General features: G+C 40.7%; 1 protein-coding gene across 2 annotated transcripts in view; it reads left to right on the forward strand.

Annotated features, from left to right (window-relative positions):
• bbs9 (Bardet-Biedl syndrome 9) overlaps positions 1–20558 on the forward strand; it is a 210753-nt gene that overhangs the window by 68130 nt on the left and 122065 nt on the right. For both annotated transcript variants that reach the window (XM_084727530.1, XM_084727531.1), the window contains 4 exons: positions 4145–4285; positions 6170–6265; positions 7305–7477; positions 7696–7848. In XM_084727530.1, the coding sequence (XP_084583656.1) occupies positions 4145–4285; positions 6170–6265; positions 7305–7477; positions 7696–7848 (563 nt within the window). The remainder of the gene's footprint in view (positions 1–4144; positions 4286–6169; positions 6266–7304; positions 7478–7695; positions 7849–20558) is intronic.

The raw sequence follows: 20558 nt of genomic DNA on the forward strand, positions 1-20558 counted from the left end.
CTAATTTAAATATAGTTAAAGTCGTTTTAAGTATTTACTGCCTTCTGCCTTTCCTTGATAAAACATTCAGTGATGCCCGAGGGTTGATTTTTACTGACAATTTGTAATACAATACAGCAAAATAAAAAATAGAGTATGAATAAAGTTAAAATTAAAGGGGCATAAAGATTTTCAGCAGCTGTGGTTTGTGGGTTCATATCAGGTTTTGGATGAATACAGCAGAGATTTTATGCTTGTTAATGCGGCGCGAACAGGTTGAGTTATGAGAAGAAGGTTTGATAATTCAACACTCTTATGTGTTGTTCCTGCAAGATTTATGTCACGTTTGTTGCAGTATTATAGGCGTTATATATTTAACATAATACAGCTGTCTGGAGCTCCAGAACTGCCTCATAGATGTGTTGAAAATTATGCTTTTTTAAAAGACTGCTTTGTGAAATGGTAGAAACACACTGATGCACACTGGACGTGCAGGTAAATCTCCATATTGAGGGTGTAACCTGGTGACGACAGCCTTGGAATGTACAGAGGTGGAGTGGAACAGGACCAGATTTACAACCACACACACACACACACACACACACACACACACACACACACGCACACGCACACACACACACACACACACACACACACACACACACACACACACAGAGTGGTGACTAGTAAACGGCGATGCTGAATTAGAGAAAAATGTTTCCCCTGGCCTTTTCCAGCCTTAAATGACCTCCACTCCCTCCCTCTTCTTTCTTTTTCTTTCTCTTTTTCTATCCTTCCTTCTTTTCTTCCATCGTTTTTCTCTCTCTGTTATCTTGTCATCTGTTTTAGTCTCATTTATCTCCGTCTCTGTTGTCTCTCTGTTGGCTTTCCCCTCCCGGTGTCTCTGACTTTTTATTACACTGCTTATATTTCCTCTCACCTTCTCTCTCCCTGTTTTTCCCCATCCATCATTAATACCAATGATGATAATAGGAATACAGCTTCTTGTTCAATGTTAAATTCCTCACAGCTCCCTGATTCAACAACCTGTTATAACAGAAAACATCCCATTTTGAATCTTATTAAAGTTTTAATGTCATTACCATGAATTCGGCTATAGTGATACTCACTCTGACAATTTGAAAATGTGTATTATTGTATCAGTACATGGCTAAATTTGAATTTACAACAGTGTCTTCTTTATCCTGACACCGCTTCTTAACTGCAAGCGATGCAAACGTCAGATTGTTTTATTTTTTTACCAGTGAAAATCTCCTGACCTGCTCTGTGCATCAGCAAACAGGCTGCGCAACATGTCACTTCATTAAAATAAAAGCTCACCGTGGTTTTATTCTGGGAGGTTTTGACCACTTTATACATCTCCAACATATTTTTAATGGCCAAAATCAGTGATGTTCCAATTTCCCCTCCAGTCAGCAGTCAACATGGACGATGAGAGACAGATTTATGAGGTTGAGAAAATCTTATGTGATGCACAGGACTCAGTTAGTGTAACAGTAACTGACACGTTCGTATTATTTATCTAGTATTTAGGCAGTGGATCAGTAGAGCTGATATAGATATTGTGTGAAGGGAAGTCCATGCCACGAGTTTTTTTTTTTTTGTTTTTTTTTTGCCAGACGCACGCTTCCATTCTTATACACGTATCAATCCACAAACCCCTGCATTTTTGTAACGCAAGTCTATTTTTGTTTGCTCTTACACCATAATCTCCACAGGCGGCGATTCAAATCACTTAAATCCACTCTCTGTAAGTTGAACCTGTAATCAGGCTTTGGTTACATGATAATAAAGTGAGCTATCTCCATGGCAACTGAACAAACTCTGAAGAAGACCCTGAGATGCAGTAAAAAGAGTCAGAAAAAAGGTACGAGATGGGCCTTGAGTGAAGATTATGTCTGTAATGACAGACCACTTAGATCCATACTGAAGGGGGGAATAAAATTAATAAATCATTCAATAAAAAACATATTGCATATTTTTCACTGCAGTATACAGTCAACTCTAAGTATCACTTCTACTGCCTGTTTATCCATTTTCTGCATATACAGTACATATACTTTACCTTGTCAGCCATTTTTCAAAGCATACCACATTTTTTTTATTCTTTAATATGATTTTTCTTTCCTTTCAAGCAGCCAGTGGTTTCAGTCATTTCAACATGTTATGAAATTCAACTTAAAGAGACTTTAAACCTGCTTGTGGCAGGCAATCAGTCACACTGTACGTCATGTCTGCTCTGATTATGGTCAGAGATACTGTAAGACACAGTGGTGCAGCTTGAAAAATGACCATCAGATATGTGAAGTATGTGTGATGCTTGGAGAGAAATGCTGGCAAGATTTAGGGGGTCCACTGGCAGAATAAGACAGAAATGAAATATATTATATTCATAAGAATGTTTTCATTAGTGTTTAATATAATAAATGTGCTTTTGTTACCATAGAATTAGCCATTTATATCTACTCCTTTAAAAACTTTAAAAGGACAAACTAAAAGTATATGATCATGTATTTTTGGAGAGAATCTGGGTCTGAAGTTTCTGCTTTCAGTTAATTGACAGGTTTTTTTCGTCATGCTGCCGGTGGGGTAAACATCAAAGACTTCAGAGTCCGCTAGATGTTGAAAAAGAGAGAAATAGATCAAACCGTCTGTGTTCTTTTCCAGATTTTTCAAAAGCAAACTCCTGTGTACCCGTTAGCAAAAAGTTAAGTTAAGTTTCCTTATTTAATAAATGGCTCCATAAAGCAAAAAAAAAAAACAATGTCAAATGAGGCACAATTACTTCTTAACTGCGATTAATTGATTAATGATTAATCATTAACATCCCTGGTGGACAGACTTCCTCCATATTGGCTCTGACAACATGTGTATTTAACCCTCTCTGCTGTGTTTGTTGGATGTGATTTTGTTGCTGATCTTTTCAATCACCCAGAACGAAGGGTGAGTGAGAAATTAAGCGAGAGGGAAGAAGAAAGTGGACCGCATTCCTTCTTCCTCTCTAAATCTCCATCCGTTTTCTTTCTCCCTCCTTTCCTTTCTTCTGTTTTCTGCCGTTTTACTTGGCTTCACTTCTTCCCTTCTTCTCTCTCGGCCACAGTTCATGTATTCAAAGCAAATTAAATTATTCACATAATCACATAATAATTGCATGTATGGAATGAAAAGGTGCACAGTAGTTTCAGGTAATTATTACTATCTGTAATAACCTGGAACGTTCCATAATTAAACCGTCCCTCCCTCCCACCGTGGCTGTCGTTTCTCATATTATTTCTCTTTCAGTCTCTCTCACGCTGCTTTGTTTCCACTCCTTTTTCTGCTCGACTCAGGTTTTCTCCCTCTCCTGTCGTTAGCTCTCCTCCTCGCCCCGGGTTTCCTCGCTCCATCTCTTCTTAACAACTGTTTTCCTCCATCCCTCCTTTCCCTCGCTCTGTTATTCTAGCTAAGTGTAGATTTCTGCCAAGCTCAGCACTGCTTAAGCTCAGGACATAGTTATAGTTGGCCTTAACTCTCCTCCTCCCCCCTTTTTTTTCTCCTCAAAATTTCCCCCCACTCTTCACAAAACTTCCTTTTCTGCTCTTCGACAAACACCCCTCCGAACCCGGTGTTGATGTTGAGTCTCTCGGTCTCGTAGCTCTCAGATGCTCATGTAATCTGAATATCTGCAGTGTTGACTGTGCTAACAAATGTTAACCTGACTGCTGTTTGGAGAGAAAGCCTTAAAATCGATGTGCCGAACCTTGTTTGATGCGCAGCAGGGGAGTTTGGCGGACACAGATGCCACTTTAGGAAGTGGACTTTTGAGGTTGGAGACTACTGTAAAATAATGCAGCATTAATCAAATATTATTATTATTTGTAGTATCAGTAGAAGCTATTCCCAAGGACAAAATTATATGTATCTTGCAACTTCTCTGCAAACCAAAGTAAGTCAAAAAGAAATGTCATCTTTGTGTTTTTAGTTTTAAATATTCAGAAAATTATTTAAACTTGACAAAAGGAGATGACAGCCTCTGCAGGCGTTGGCAGCTCAGTGGCTTCGCTGCTAAATGGAAAGCACTAAATTGTGGTGAACAAAATGCAACATAAAAGGGAAAATTTATTACAAACAGTTTTTCAATTTCTATGTATTTTCTTTTTTTCAGGAGTTCCCAAGGTTCTCCAGTCCAGGTTCAGTCTTCCTCTGGCTTTGGTGTGCGTTCCTTCACCTCCAGCCAAAACCACCAAGTTTAAAATCACTGTGGACACTAACCAGGCACCGGTCGACCTCAGCTCCATCTTCCCAGGTAAAACACACACACACACACACACACACACACGACTCTCACACCCATCAAAACACTTAATAATACTGATGGTGTGCTAATTCCCTTCTCAGTTTCTCAAACAATTTAGGCTAAGTGTTTGGATCTCGAATTTTCTATAAATCACAACAGATTATTTTGTGAAGGGCTTGTTTAAGGCAGATTAAACAGCTGTGTGATGTTGGCAGTGTTTTTGTTAAGTGATACTTGAATGATCTATTTTATTGCTGCCAGTGCGGCCAACACGTTGAACCAAGGTGGGCTTCATGTGACTGCAGAAGTTAACTGGATTATCCCAAAATCTCTGACAACAGTTAATTGAAAATTTTGCGTACAGGTCAGAGTGCAAGATGAGCAGGAAGTCACAGTTTGGTTCACACCCCAGTTTAGGTGTCAGGGTTTGATGCAAGAAGTTTCTTTTTATCTGGATGATGGCGTGCAATGTGCATTAGCATGTGCTTCTACTCATATACCCTACAACTGAGGAGCAACGTCGACACACTGCCCTTGTCTTAACCACAACTCTCTCCCTGTTGATCTTTTGATTGACCAGGAATTCAAATTGTTCCCAGTTATAATAAATGTTTTCAGTTCATGTGAGATGGATAGGTTGTACAACCTCAAGCTACAATATTCAGGGTAGATTTATTTGTCATTTTACAGCACAGCAAATAAAGTAGATTGGGTGAATAATCAGTCATAGAAATACAGTTATTTTTCATGATGGAGTGCTAAGGATGAATTTGGCGGACTCACAGCCTGAGGGAGGAAGCTGCTCTGTAATATGGTGGTGGATACTTCTGTATCTCTTTCCAGATGGCAGCAGGGTGAACAGGCTGTGGCTTGGATCAGTGTTGTCTTGTAGTATCCTCTGATGACCACTGATGCTGTGTATCAATGATGTTCGCTGTGGAGTTTGTCTGTCCTGGACTGTGCACATCCAATAATGCCAGTTTGTGATGTTTCCAGTCAGGGTGCTTTCAATTGCTCTTCTGTGGAGGCTGACAAGAATATGGCTCGGTTCATGACAGGAACCCGTCAGGAACCTAAGACCTGTTCACCTGCTCTACCTCAGCTCCACTGATGTAGACAGGGCTGTGTGTCTCTGCCTCAGTTTTCTGAAAATCAACAGTCAGCTCCTTGGTTTTGCTGACGTTGAACAGTAGGTTTTTCTCGGTGCACCACTCTGCAAGACTGTTGATTTTCTCCTGATATGAATTGTCACTGTTGTTGGAAATCTGTTGCGTAACAGCTGAGGACAGATGAAGTGGCCACTAGAGGGCGTTTCACATAACCACACGACATGAGCTTGAACTGAAAGCAAGGAGAGGGAATGAGAGAGATTTGTAGCTGTGCATGTGTAGAAATTTATATGAGCAATCAGCTGTTATGTATCGGTGTGTATGACTGTGTATTTATACAGTTGTGTTTATGCATGTTTATTTGTGATTCTCTGTGTGTGTGTGTGTGTGTGTGTGTGTGTGTGTGCGTGCGTGCACGTGCGTGTGTGTGTTTTAGCCCTGGGAATCTCTGTTCTGTTTCTCAGTTATCTAACAATCAGCTACAATCAGCAATTCTGACGTCTAAACACACACACACACACACACACACACACACACACACACACACACACACACACACACACACACACACACACACACACACTCTGTGTTCATACTGAGTGTGTGCTCTTTGTGTAAAGGGGGATTTGTGAAAGCTCATGCCTGCTTACATTGTGTGTCTTTGTGAACAGTGTGACTGTATCTTGTTCACCTTTTTGTTGGCGTCGTGCATCATGATAGGCTGTCCTATCTGTCTCATCACACTGCTGCCTGCCTGTCTTTCTGTCTCTCTCTCTCTCTGCAGAATTTTCAGCAAAGTCAGAAGATAAGGATGGGAATAGTTTGGCTTTCCAGTTCCTGTCAGGAGCCAAGGTTACTGTACTGGCCTCCAAGACCTCCCGTGAGTCTGACAACAGCACCACATGATGAGCAGGATTTTCATAAGACACTGGTTTACCTCCATGAAAACTGGTTTAGATGTAAATGTGGGAATTATCTGTCTCTAATAGCACTGGCTCAGGGTTTTAAATATTTTATCAGATACCATTCCCAAATATTGATCGATGTCTTTTGGTGCCTCTCAGTATTTTTTGAAATATTTTGCTGCCTCTTCAACACATATAAATACCTTCTGATATGTCTTAAATCCTGTCTTTAGCTTCTGTTGCGTCTTTTGATGCCTCTTGAACAGTTTGCTATCCCTTAACAATAAACAACTTGTAACTACTGAAGAAACAACTTTTAAATATTAATCGTTCATCCAACACGGTTTGAGACAGTGTGGCAACCTTTTAATATCTGATAATGATGCCTTTCATTTCCCCCTTTTGATACCCATGTACACCTTTCTTTACCTCTGTTTGATGGCTCGTATAGGAATCCGCCTATGAGTTTTTATGGTCTCCAAACTAAGCAAGCTCCTGTCTCTTCTTCTCGACTCCTCTCTTCCTCCAGCTCTTGTTTGCTCTCCTGACCCATAACAGACATGACCAGATATTAATCCTGCTTGATATCTTTTGGGCATCTCAGAGGCATCAGCAAGCTCTCAATGAAGTCTCAGACTCCCACTTCAAACAGTTCACATTTAGCGATTTACGATTGCCAAGCAAATGCTGATTTTGGCTACAATCCCGTAGTGTGAACTCTGAATGATATACACCTTTTGAGACCTTTCAGAACCTCTCGATACATTTCGTTATGAATCTTAAACTGCTGATCTTTTAAACTTAATATCCCTTGGGCAGTTTTGATATCTTTCATTTTCTCTTGGTACCACAGATGCTCTTTGCTTCTGTTTCATGAATAGTAGCTAAACAAACATTTCAGAGAGCTTTAAATGCCTGTTTTAACATTTTAATACTGATAATTTCTAACTTTTGTTTTTACTTCCTCTGTAGACCCTCTGTGTAAGTGTGCATATCTGTTTGTTTGTTTATCAGAACGATATCGTATTCAGAGTGACAGTTTTGAAGACATGTGGTTGGTGACAAAGGAGTTGGTCCAGAGATTCGACCGGCATTTCTCCAAACTGGGGGTCAAAGACTTCAAGAAAAGCTTCAGTGGAACGCTCCCGCTGCAGGAGTACTTCCTGTCTGTAGACCACCACTTCCAGGTACACACACACGCACACACACACACACACACACACACACACACACACGGATGACATGATAACATGTTATGTTGTTATAATGATGTTAGCAGCTGACATTAAATACAGTCAGCTCTGTAGATGAATATAGTGGATGCCTTAGTTGATCTAAACAATCATCTCCAAGTAAATGATGAAGTCATCTTGTCTCCTTGTTTGTGTGTGTGTGTGTTTGTTAGCTGCGTGTCAGTGCTCAACAGTACCAGGATCTGCTGTCAGAGCGAGCCGTCCAGTTCAGAGCCATCCAGCGCCGCCTGCTGACTCGATTCAAAGACAAAACCCCGGCACCCCTGCAGAACCTGGACACACTGCTGGACGCCACTTACAGCCAGGTCAGACACACACACACACACACTCAGTGGCAGTTCTGCTGGGGGACATGGGGGACAAGGTAGTCTTCTCTGATGGAGGCAGATTGAAAGGATTTCTTTAATTCTTTCTATGTAACGATCGTGATCGTTGATTAGCAACGACATAGCATAATTGTCACCAGACTGGCCAGAGGATTTAGACTCCTAATAGCTGAAAAGCAATGTCATTTTCTTATATCATTCGTTTGATCTGGCACAGACTTTGGAATTTGCATTGACCGCCAGCCAAATTAGAGTGGTTGTTTTCACCCAGAAAGGGGTGGTGGCATGACGCAGGAGTAAAGTGCTGGGACTGGGCTGATTGGAAGCACCCGCTTCTCTGTTGGGACCCTGAGAGGTTTCTAGAGGTAGAAAGGTTTTGTGGAAAGTGGCTGGTTGAGGTGGTTCAGCATCCGATTAGGACGGATCTGAGAGGAGACACAAGGGCAGGATGTGCAGGATGTTATACTGCATATCCCATCTGACCTGACAGCAGTTTAGGAACCCCCAGGAGATGCTGGAGGACACTGCTGGGGAGAAGAAACTCAAGTGTCAGAGAACCTTACTGAGCCACTGAGACCTAAATGGGGGTAAAAATGCTGGAAAATAAAACTTTTCTATTCAGTCTTCTGACTGTTGGAGGTAAAAATTTTTATGGTATTTACCTTAGAGAGCAAGTCTCACTTTCCTGCTCTCTTTTGCTGCCTTTCATTAACTCATACACACACACGCGCATCCGCACACACACATATTCACACACAGCGATGACGTGTTAGTGTAGATTTACAGTGTGAGAGTTGTGTTCTGCTGATTTATGGACTTCCTCTCTTTAGGTGATTAGCTGTGAGCTCACACCCAGTTGGACACACACACACACACACACACACACACACACACACACACACACACACACACGCACACACACACACACACGCACACACACACGCACAGTTACATTAGTTTAAACAGACATAACCTGTTACAGATACACTGGTACCCGTACACCAATGTGTAGACACTGTCTCTCCCTCTTTCTTTCTGTTACATAGTGTGTTACGTGTGTGTGTGTGTGTGTGTGTGTGTTTGTGTGTGTGTGTGTGTGTGTGTGTGTGTTATACTTGAGGTTTTAAAACAAAGCAGCCGTTAAACTTTAGTTTCACCCTTTGTTTAAGTTTGACATATGGGAGGGTGGGACTGCATTTAGTGTCTCTGAGATATGAGTGTGTGTGAGAAACAAAGTGATGGTTCCTTGCCCCTGCTGTTTACTCTAGAGACCAACTTGGCGGTCAGCAGCTCCGCCATCTATTAGCTTCTCGTTAGCGTTGCAGGGCTTGTATGACATCACCTCTTCATTAGCTGTTAGAGCTGTCAGTACGTCACTGTTTGGCTCTCGGTGATCAGAGCCACTCTCTCTGTCCGGCACCGTGCTCTAACAATACATTAATTTAATGTACATTAACTTTCAGAGCTCAGAAACATTGCTGGAGCGTTGTAAGAGGAAGTTAATGAGCGTGTTGAAGTTCTTAATGCTGTTCTAACCCAAATAAACAGTGTTCACCTCAGGTTGGCTTGGGTGTCGCCAGGACAAGCTATCAGCTCCTTACTTGTTTAAAGTCTAACCCCTTAAGAGTTTAATCAGCCGCACTTATTGCAAACATATTTCAACAGTAATGTTTTTTTTAGGCAGAGTAGACAGAGATTAAAGAAATTGACAATCAACAAGTAATCAGGTAATGTGGGAATAAAAAATGTATTGAGATCCTGCAGAGACGTCACTGTATTCAAGAGCAGAGAAAAACCACCAGGCCCTTTTTTGTGAATCTGTTATTAAATGGTACCAGTTTCCACCCACTGACCACCTGTCTCACCTGACCTCTAGGAGGACAGAGAGACACAATGAAGCTACAGAACTGACATGCATGGGACTCCTGCCCTGCCCCCGTTCAACAGTTTGCATGTCTGAAAATAGCGTGTGACCACAACATGACTTTGGTCCAAGTTGAATAAATGATCTTGAGAAAAGTTTCCTGACATTAAAAATAAATACAACAAGATGCTACTGCTGTATCCACAGTAGAGTGCAGCCTGGGCTGCATTTCTTCGTCAGTGCCTGAGCCTAGCCTTATAAATATAAGAAAATCATCTTCATCTTCATGAGCTCTTTATCTCAACCATAACCTTTGTTAACAGAACTATTTACATACCAGCCATCATGGTTCATAGGAAGAGGAAGAGGATGGCATCCACCGTGGATGGCTTCAGTGCTGTTCTCATCACCGTGTCTGATAGGCCAGTCCAGCAGACGTGACTGAACCCAACCTGAACCAAAACCCAAACATCATTTTTGAATTTTAGCCTGAATCTGGCCCATCGTGTTGGAACCTGAAGAGCCCCGTTGCTTTTCAGTTGGGTATCCACCTTCTAGTTCACATGTCCTTCCCATTTCAATATGAGTGCAGAGCATGATAATGAACACCTGCCAACCAATCAGAAAGCAACAACTCTCAGTAGCTATACATAACAATTAATCATTGGTTTTAGTGCTCATTATAAACTCATCATCGCCTGTATCCAAAAGTTTTACTAGTGTCCCAGCACAGGTTGTCATTTGCTATTTTATCTATCAATCTCAAGAGGGCATGTCTTACCTCATATGACCTGCAAGTGAGCAGATGCCAAAAAAGCAACTGAAGAGAGAGTGGCGTGCAGCAGATGAATGAGACCATGATGGAGAATGAATGATGACCCTCATACCTGAAGTCTTTTTATTTAGTTTAGTGCTGTACTTGTATGTGTATGCATCTCTATAAAACTTAGTGTAACTTTGTGTTTCTTAACTCCTGATATACAGTTTGAATATCCTGTCAGAATACTGTTGTCTTATCCTCCTCCAGCTCTTTGACCGTGTCTGATACCTCGCTCTGATATCATGACTCTGCCTCCTCGAGCTAATGCTTTCTGCTGTCACTCCTGTCCATCACCCGTTCTTTCTCTCTGTCTCTCCCCCTCTCTCTCTCCGTCTTCCCCTCTTCCCGCCATCCAGCGGCTCGTATGCGGGAAGTTTCTGACACACTATACACTCTGTAATGTATACACACCCGCCATAATGGAGGCTATCGACGGCTGGTCGGAAGAGTGATGAATGCGTCAAATTAATAATTCATGTCAGTATTAGGAGTCATGCCGCTGAGGCCAGGGCCAGCTCAGCAGTTCGCCTTCTGTAACAGGACAGATTTCATTCCTCTTTTTTAATAGAAGGTTGACAAGGGAGTTGATGGAGGCTAAAATCAAATATGCTTTTAATTTTATTTACTGTGCTTTCTTTGCTAGTTTCTCTTCTTTCTGTCTTTTGGTCATGGTTTCTGGCTTTCCGTATCACATCTTTTCCAGCCTTTTTTATCTTTCAAATCCTCACTTTAATTTTTAAGTTATTTCTGTATTTATCTTCATTCTCTTTTAAAACTTCTTTTAGCTGAAGCTTTTCTGTTCTCTAGTTGTTTCCTACTTGCTTTCTTTTGACAAGGAGTTTGTAAACTTAAGCAATAAGCCAAAGGAGGCCATGATTTTCAGTGATTTTAGAACAGCTAAGGAGCGTTGTCTGGCTTGACGCTGAAGTTACCATAAATTGTTGGTGTGGTTTGTCCACTTTGAATGTAGATAAAAGGCGACAGGACACAGCGGGGCTCCCCAGCTGCTCAGACTTCAATCCCTGTAGGTTCTGTTTGCCTCTTTTCCCAGTGATGTATGCATTTAGACCAACCTAACTGCAGAAACCTAATGATTATTTTTATTATTGATTAATCTGTCAATTATTCTCATGGTTAATTGATTAAATCCTTTAGTCTATAAAATTGAAAACAGGCCCATCACAGTTTCCCACAGCCCAAAGTGCTGCTCTTCAAATTGCTTAAGAAGCTGGATTCAGCAAATTTTTGATTTTTTTTCTTGAAAAATAACTGAATGGATGAATTGATTTTCAAAGTAGTTTGTAACTAATTAATTAATTGGCTACTTGGTCCAACTCCAGGTTTACTTTTCTTGTTTTTCACAGTGGTGTAAAAGTGATGGAGAGATGTTTTAGCTCCATTCTGGTGATTGTTTAAAAAAAAAAAAACAGCCAGATTTTTCTCAGCAAACGGAGTCTGAAAGCAGCAAGCGGGTCACATAGTCTGTGTCACCATCTCAACTTTGTTTCTTGACTTTTCCGGCTCTTCCTCATCCTCTCGTTTCTTTTCTTATCTTCTCGTTTCTTCTCTTCTATCCTGTCCATCCTTTTCCACCTCTCATCCACGGTTAGCCCGCCCAGTGAATCGAAATTCACAAGACATTTTGAAACAGTTTGTTTAGTGCCATACTCCTGATGTATTGTGATCACAGGTGTGTCAATACAGTTTTTTTTTTTTTTTTTTTTTTTTTTTTACAGTGGGTTGAACGTGGCTCAGCCAATCAGAAACAAGGTCCAGAACTATCTGTTTTATCATAACCATTTAACAGTGGATCAGTTACAAACATGGGCACCTTTTAGCTTCTCATGTTTATAACACCTTGCTAACTTCATTGGTCTTGATGTAGGTCAGTTGGACGTTGTTCCCTCACTTCTCCCACCATAGTCTTTATTCCAAGTAATATCAGGCATTTTAATCGACAAGCTCCTGTTCAGAAATGGTCACCAGGTGAAACCCCAGAGGACTGTTTAGAAAGACATTTTGTGGGTGTTTACCTCATGAAGCGGCGGCTCCGTGCCAGCAATCACACTGTCGTCAGAATGGCAGAGGAATGTGTGGCCAATCAGGAATGCTGGTGAACCAGGCACCTCTTTCATTTCGGCCCGGAGGAATGTCTGCTGAGTAAATTTTCTGCATCAATCTTGGGTGATGGGGGGGGATTTCCCCCTCGTTAGCGGTGTGTGTCTCCACATGCAGCGGCCGGCCATCGCCGACGAGCCGTCAGAGATAAGAGGAACGAGCTCCCTGTGAGAATACTCTGTGGTCGGCTGTGCATTTATGCAGCGGAGGATAATATTTCCATTGTTCATGCTGCCTTTATGGGCCTATATTTTATTCATGAATTCCTGAGAGCTAGCGAGCCACGTCTGACTTCATGTGTGTATACGTGTAAGCGCAGGAAACTTTTTCATCTGCCGACCACAGGGGCTGGAGTCCAAAATACACCCGATGTTTGAACTGTTCGACCAGCCGAATATGATTGATGACTTTCAGAATAGAGTAAGACCCATGAATGATTGTTTGTTACGTGTCAAAGTGGCTGCCGGAGAAGACAAAGCAGCTATGGACAAAATTCACCAGTTTGTTTAGTCATTGGGAGTAATTTCCAGCTCTACTCTGTGAGTATTTCTGTCTTCTGTCCTGGTCGGAGGTGTGTTTCTCCTCCACCTCCCTCCCCCGTCACTCCTTAAAAAGCCATCAGTCATCGTAGCCCCTGTGTTTTACACTCTCCCCTCTAACTGGTGTTTGATTAATCTGTGGCAGACAGAGGTTAGCCTGGCGTTAGTGCTCCACGGCTAACTAACTCGCTAACCTCTCAAATGCAAGGCGGAAACCCAGGACTGTCACTCAAAGAAATAAAAACTAAAAGCCCTAAAAGGAGTTTGTGGAAATGGATGAAGAGAGGCCAACAGGGGCAGAAAAAAATCGAGGGAGGCTTTTCAGTTTCCATAAATATTTTCCCCGCCGCTGTTTCCTCTGGAGGTGAAACGTCCGTCGTTTGTTAGTATTAGCATTAGCGCTGGGCTAGCGAGCGCTGCCGTCTGGGAGGTGGCGGTGGGGGGCTCGGGAGCCAGGCCCGTCCGAGCCAAGCTGAGCCTCCCTGTAATTATGAGTTCAAACGCTGGAAGAGGGCGGCTCGCTGACTGACGGGGTGACTGACAGGCCGTCCAGGGGCCTCGCAGGGCCCCTAATGGAGGCTTCTGGTAGACAGCAGCTTGATTTATCTGGCCCCAAATGGAGCTCTAAACATGGCTAAACACAGATCCCACTGTGGAGCGCAGGACCACCGCCATTAGCAGCCAGGCCTCTAACTCCCCGTGTCTATGTGCATATGTGTGTGTGAATCTATGAGTGCATGAGGAAGTGTGTATGTCAAGCACGTATGTATTTGTGCTCATATTTCATTGAACCATTTGTGTGTTTTCACATTCACGACTGTGTGTTTATTAAAGTCTATAATCATATTTCAGTAGATTTCGTGTTACATCCTCACTCTTTTGAGGACAGAGGGCTACGCACACTGCACAGATTGTGGGGCAGTTTGTGATTTGTGACACTTGGCTGCCCAAACAAAAACTGACCTGACTTGACACACTTGTGACGGCATGTACGTGTGTTTGCATTGATTTTGACAGTGTCAGTGTTCATATACAGTATGTCTGTGTATCTTTGTGAGCGTGTAAGGCTGCAACAACTTTTAATTATTGATTAACCTGACGATTATTTTCATGATAAACTGAAGAAATTGTCTGTAAAATGGAAAAAAATTGGGAAAATGCTCATCACAATTTCCCAGAGCCCAAAGTGATGTCTTCATATTGCTTCTTTTGTCCAACCAACAGTTCAAAATCCAAAAAAAACCTCATAAATGATAAACCCAGTCACCAAATCTTCACACTGAAGAAGCCAGAACCAGCAATCGTTGACCTTTGTCCTTAAAAAATGAAATGAAATGAGTAATCGATTATTTAAATAATTGGCAAGTAGTTTTCTTTCAATCACCAAATCAATTAATCTACTAATCATTATAGCTCTAGTGTGTAAGTACAAGCATTTTTGTAGATCCTATCTGCATGTTTCTTTCCCCGTTCAGTCCCTAGACATCTTTACGGGTTGTACAGAATCCAAAACAGACCCATGGAAAACCCACTCAAACCTTAATCTGAGGACGGTCCAAATAAACCCGAGGATATTTGGGCCACATCCAAAATACACTAAGAGAAATGAAGAGACCCAAATACAGAGAGAACACCAATACTGGCAACTGAGTGGCGCTCCACCAATGAATAAACAGCCATGGGCGCAAAGAGCAACACATGCAGCAGTACGCAATATTTTTCCTGCACTTTGCATTTCACACTCTGTCTCACCGCAAAAAATGTTCCTGCTGCGGTGATTTTGACACGGCGTGTGATCAGAGAGACGATAGCGTCCAGATTGATCCACTAATTCCTCTAATTCCGCTACAAATTACCCACCAATTTTTTTTTTTTTGTTGTTGTTGTTTTAATCTTTGCAAGGTTTGTTTTTGGTTTCTTTCCCATTCAGAATTATAAATGAAAGTCGAAATCTATCAGAGGAGCGAAATCTCAAAAAATTATGAGATGGATGACATGCAGAGGCATACAGGAACTTTCTAAATCACATTAGGTCTCCAGGTAACACTTCATTTATAATTTTGGAGCTTGTAAGACTGTATTTTTAGATACATTTCTTGTACATCTGTTTTTCTATGACAAAATGAACCACAGGTAAATTTTAGCATATTTTGTTTAATAGAGAAGAGTGAAACATTTTATATTCCTCAGGTAACTTTTTACACAGCACATGCAGCCCTAAAGTGCATGCATGCAGGTTGTCAGGCGTGTGCATATCTTTAAAAGTATGTGTGTAACCCTGCGTCCTGCTTGTGTCTGTTCCTGTACACTTGTCTCAGTTGACTGCCGGTGTGTTTGCACATTAACGAGTGTGTGTTCATGAAGAGAGAGAGAGAGTGTGTGTGGTGTGAATGGCAGGCTCTTAGGTGCCCCGCGTGTTTGTGTATCAGATTAAAGGGCCGACGGGAGCTGAGAAACTTCCTCTCCCTCTCTCTCTCTTACTCTCTCAATCATTTTCTGACTTCCCCCAGGAGATGTTTCACCCCAGGAACACACACATTTACACCCATCAGTACTCTCTCTCTTTCACACACACACACACACACACACACACACACACACACACACACACACACACACACATACACACACAAACTGAGAGCCCTCTCGAGGCTGAATGGAGCACAGAGGGGTGACGGTGGTCTGGTTTGTTTTCCCTCAGACAGTCTGTTTATGTGACTGTCTGTCTTATCAATGAATGGCTGTCTTTCATTTAACTGACTGACACTCATGTTCTGTGTGTGTGACTGTGTGTGTGTGTGTGTGTGTGTGTGTGTGTGTGTGTGTGTGTGTGTGTGTGTGTGTGTGTGTGTGTGTGTGTGTGTGTGTGTGTGAGTGTGTGTTTCATGGGGGTGGGCTGTCTCTTAGGTGAGGGATGTTGTCTTTTTATCCCCCAGTGAGGAGCCACAGCAAAGCCAATTGTACATGTGTACAGACACACTCACAACCACACACACACACACACACACACACACACACACACACACACACACACACACACACACACACACACACACACACACACACACACAAAGACCCACAGAGCCTCTTGAGGCTGTTGCCAGGTGTTTAGTAGTAGTAAGTAAGTTAGTAGTAAGTTATCTTACAGATGAAACAGCATTTCCAGCTCATTGCAGTGAGGATGGTGAGGACATGTCAACACCACTGTTTGAAAGCATAATTTGTTAATAATGTTCTGGAAAAAATACCTCGCACAAAATAACCAGAGGTTTTCAAACATTTTAAGATCATCCCCTCTTATTTGCCTGATTTTACAGTAAATGTTTATTAGCATTGTTCAGTTGATTGACATGGTGTTGCAGCTGTGGACGTGATGATAACTGTCGACATTGTTGTGCGTTTTGTTTGCTTTTGTGAGTATTTCCTGAAGTCGACTCTGTAGTTATGCCCTTTTGATGAGCTGTTATGCAATTTCTTCCCCAACCCACCATAATAACTTATTCTGATCTCATACCGATTCCCCCATTTCTTTAAATCACATATGTTGAGGTCTTTTTAAAAATATTTTGTCCTAAAGCCAGCAAGAAAAAAAATATTTTCATACTTACTTCTCACTTATATTTCTTGATTAATCAATTAATAGTTGCTTGCCTATAAAATGTCAGAAATTAGTGAAAAATATTGATCAGTTTCCCAAAGCCCAAGGTGATGTCCTTAAATGAAAATATTCAGAATTTTGTTTTTTTCTTTACTCAAATCCATTTATCGATTATCATAATAGTTGGCGATTAATTTGATAATCGATTAGTCGATAACCGTTGCAGCTCTGAATGTCCCCACCACTTTTCAATAGAAAGTGACACCCTTAAGCTGGCGGGACATAACAATGGGAGGATTTTGATTAATGTTAAAAAGTGTGTGTCACAACCCGACGTACCATGCTGCTGCTAGCTAGCTAACAAATGAATCTTTGCTCTGTGCCACTAACAGCTGAAGATTGATTGATGGGTGGATGTCATGAAATTGTAAGTTGAAATTGTCTGGTTCACGTCTTCATAAGCACACGTCATGTTTTGTTTTACAAGACAAACACATGATTGGATTTTGATATAGAAATACAAAGGAATCGATTTTTGTCAACTTTTTGGTATACAGGGTTTTTATAGTTAACAAAAGCTAGACTAAAAACTAAAATTAAACCGTGAAAAACATTGTAATTTTAATAACTGAAATAAAAATAAAGATTTGACTCATGAAAGCTAACTGAATTCATGTTATGCACTTATTAAACTAACTAAAATAGAATACAGAAATACAGGAAATGGCTTAAGTTCTTGTCTTTTTCAATTCGGTCAAATCTGTCAACACAACAAGCATGAGGAGGCGTTGGTGCCTATGTCTGAGACTGAAATATGTCCAAGACTTAAATCTTGCCCCTGACAAATACCTCCCATATTGTAATAATAGTAATTAAATAAAACTAATACTGAAACAATTAAAAACTAAACAGAAAACTAACTGAAACTAAACTGAAATGAAAACAAAAATGTAACATGAAAAAAAAACTATAATAACTCTGTTGGGATGTGACTTGGATGAGATGGGAATTCACTTTTTACAAGCCACATTTTTTTCACCATATAAAACGGGGTGTGATCATGAGATTAGCAGAACAACAATCTGCAAAGTAAAGGCATCTCATGTATTTGGCTCTGAGTTTCCTGGTGAATATTCATCTTTTTATTTCTCTCTCTGCTTCACAGCTCTCAGTCATGTGCAGTCAGGAATTAGCTGGTGTTCAAAGCCTTATTTCATTATTTTGGATTAAACTCCGCCCTTCACAAAAGTCCAGGTAGCAAATGTTTCAGATTTAGCTTCGTAAACCCCTGTAATATCAGTAGGATCAGATCACTGGTCTGTGATAGAGCTTTGGTTCTCAGCCCAAACCGAATCAGCCCCGCCCTGACCACCAGACGGGTTTTGGACGAATCTGGCTCTAATTTCTCTCAATTCCCTCAGGCTTGATCAGGTCGAGTTTCATTTTATTTATCTTCCCCAGATTTTAATCAGGTTCAGGCTCATTAAATGCCGCAGCGGTTGCAGGCGGGATAACACACAATCCACAGCGGTTCCAGAAGGGTCAGACCAGAGTTTTGGACCCGGCATGAGCCGACGAAAGTCGTGTAAAAACAATCAGAGAGGGAGAAATAGAGGAGAGAGGATGAAGCATCTGTGCTGGTCTTTATCAGACAGACATAGATGACCTGCCAGAGGATTTCCTCATAGATGTGGTGGAGCTGGAGGAAACTTTATTATTAACATATGGATGCGGTCGGGAGTGGGAGGGGTCAGAGGCTGTCGAGGAGGGGATCAGAGGGTGAAATGCAGAGAAAGATGGAAGAGATAGACACATGAAAAGTGAAACAAAGACGAGACAGACGTAGAAATACAAAGAATGAATGAGAAGTTATGATATAGCAAAAGTGAAAACTTCTGTAAAGTCAGAAAGACAAAGAGTTGGAATGATGGATTTAAAGAGGAGAGAGGGCTACTGAAATATGGAAGAGACAGATGGAAATACAAAGAGATGAAGAGATAGAAAAACAAACGGAAAAGAAGACAAGTACAAAGACAAACAGGAACAAAATATGGAAAAGAAGGATGAAAACACAATGCATCTGTCTTTACATTAGTATATGATGCAGGACAGATAATGCAAAAATGATTTTGCTGCAAAAAGACACATAGAAGAGAGAGAAGAGAACATCTTTGCATCACAAGAATTAACTATTTCTGTTTCTGTGCAAAAAAAAATCATTGTGAAGCAAAGGATATATTAAAAGACACAGGCAGGGGTACAAGAATTTCAATACAACACATCATTTTAAAGACAAATTTGGAAATGTAGAAGACAGTTGTCAAGGCATAGAACCAATCATCTGTTGATCTTTGTTGACTTAATAGTTTATGTATATATATTTTTTTTAATTAACTCATGGAGAATCATTACAGCTCTAATAACAGGGTTTGTTCAAAGTCATGAAAGTTTGGAAAATGCTTAATTTTAATTGTTATGTTTTCAAGGTTAGGAATGAAATATGCTTGATTTTCAAACATACAGTAATCATCAACATTATCACTCATATAAACTAAAAATCTTATATATATTTATTTTATATTTGAAGTGAAACAATCCCATCATCACATTTGTTTGTTGTCTCCTTGTGTCGTTTTTTTTTTTCTTTTCTTTTTTTTCTGACCATCTGCTCTCAGAACAACTGGCTGGAAAACAAAAAAATGTATGTGTTCATCCCTTACTCTGGAAATTAGCAAGGAGTAAATTTTAAACTTTAATTTTTTCACAACTGCATTTATAGTATCCGTTTAAATGGCATAATAAAGGCGTTAAAGTACCATAAAAGTACTCAAAAAGTGCTTAAATTGTACTTGAACAGCTGTACAAACCCTGTAGTAAGATACAAAAGAAATGTAGATAAAGGGACAGATAGAAGTTACATGAAAAGAAAGATCTGAATCTGAATCAGGCAGACGGAGGGTGAACGTCGTAAACGATCTCCTCCCTCCTCTCCGTTCCTTCCTGTCCTCTGATCCCACGGCTGAAGGGATCAAAGAATGAATCTGACTTTTATTGTATGTTTTATTTCCTATTGATCTGCTTTCATCTGTCTGCTGTCTGTCCTGCAAATGACAGAGTGATCTGATCTCTCCATCACACCACAGAGGGCAGACGAAAAGAGAGGGGAGAGCAAACAAGACAGAGGACAGAGGACAGAGAAAGTTTACTGAGGGGAAGGAAAGACAATGTAAGTGTATATGACATGTGAATTAATTATGTAAAGGAAGATGAGAGACTGAAAGGAAATCAATAACATAAAGAGGCAGTATGAGGAATAACATTTTAAACAAAGGGCTACAGCACAAAAAAGGAATAATCAGTGAATGAAAGTACAGGAGGAAATAATCAGATAATACAGCACAAGGACAAGGAACATATTAAAAACGGGATAAAGTTCAATAAAGAGGAAGTATGTTGAGAATTAATGAACCTGAGTGCTCGCTCTTGGTGGGAATGGTTGGGTCTCCATAAACAATATTATGAAGAGGAATGTCTACACCTGTTCTTTATGAAAAGTGCCCTGAGAAAACTTATGTTATGAGTTGGTTCTATATAAATAAAATGGACTTGAAATGGGAAAATAATGAGTTTAACTGTTAAATGTAAACAGCAAAGGAACTGAAAGACTAGAAAAGTTGAGGGAAGTCAAGAAAAACTAAAAACAAAACTAAACTAAAAAATAAAGTAATTGTACTACCTCAAAGGTGAAAT

Source organism: Lutjanus erythropterus, chromosome 9 (genome assembly GCF_056507025.1).
Source record: "Lutjanus erythropterus isolate fLutEry1 chromosome 9, fLutEry1.hap2, whole genome shotgun sequence".
Lineage (NCBI taxonomy): Eukaryota > Metazoa > Chordata > Actinopteri > Lutjaniformes > Lutjanidae > Lutjanus > Lutjanus erythropterus.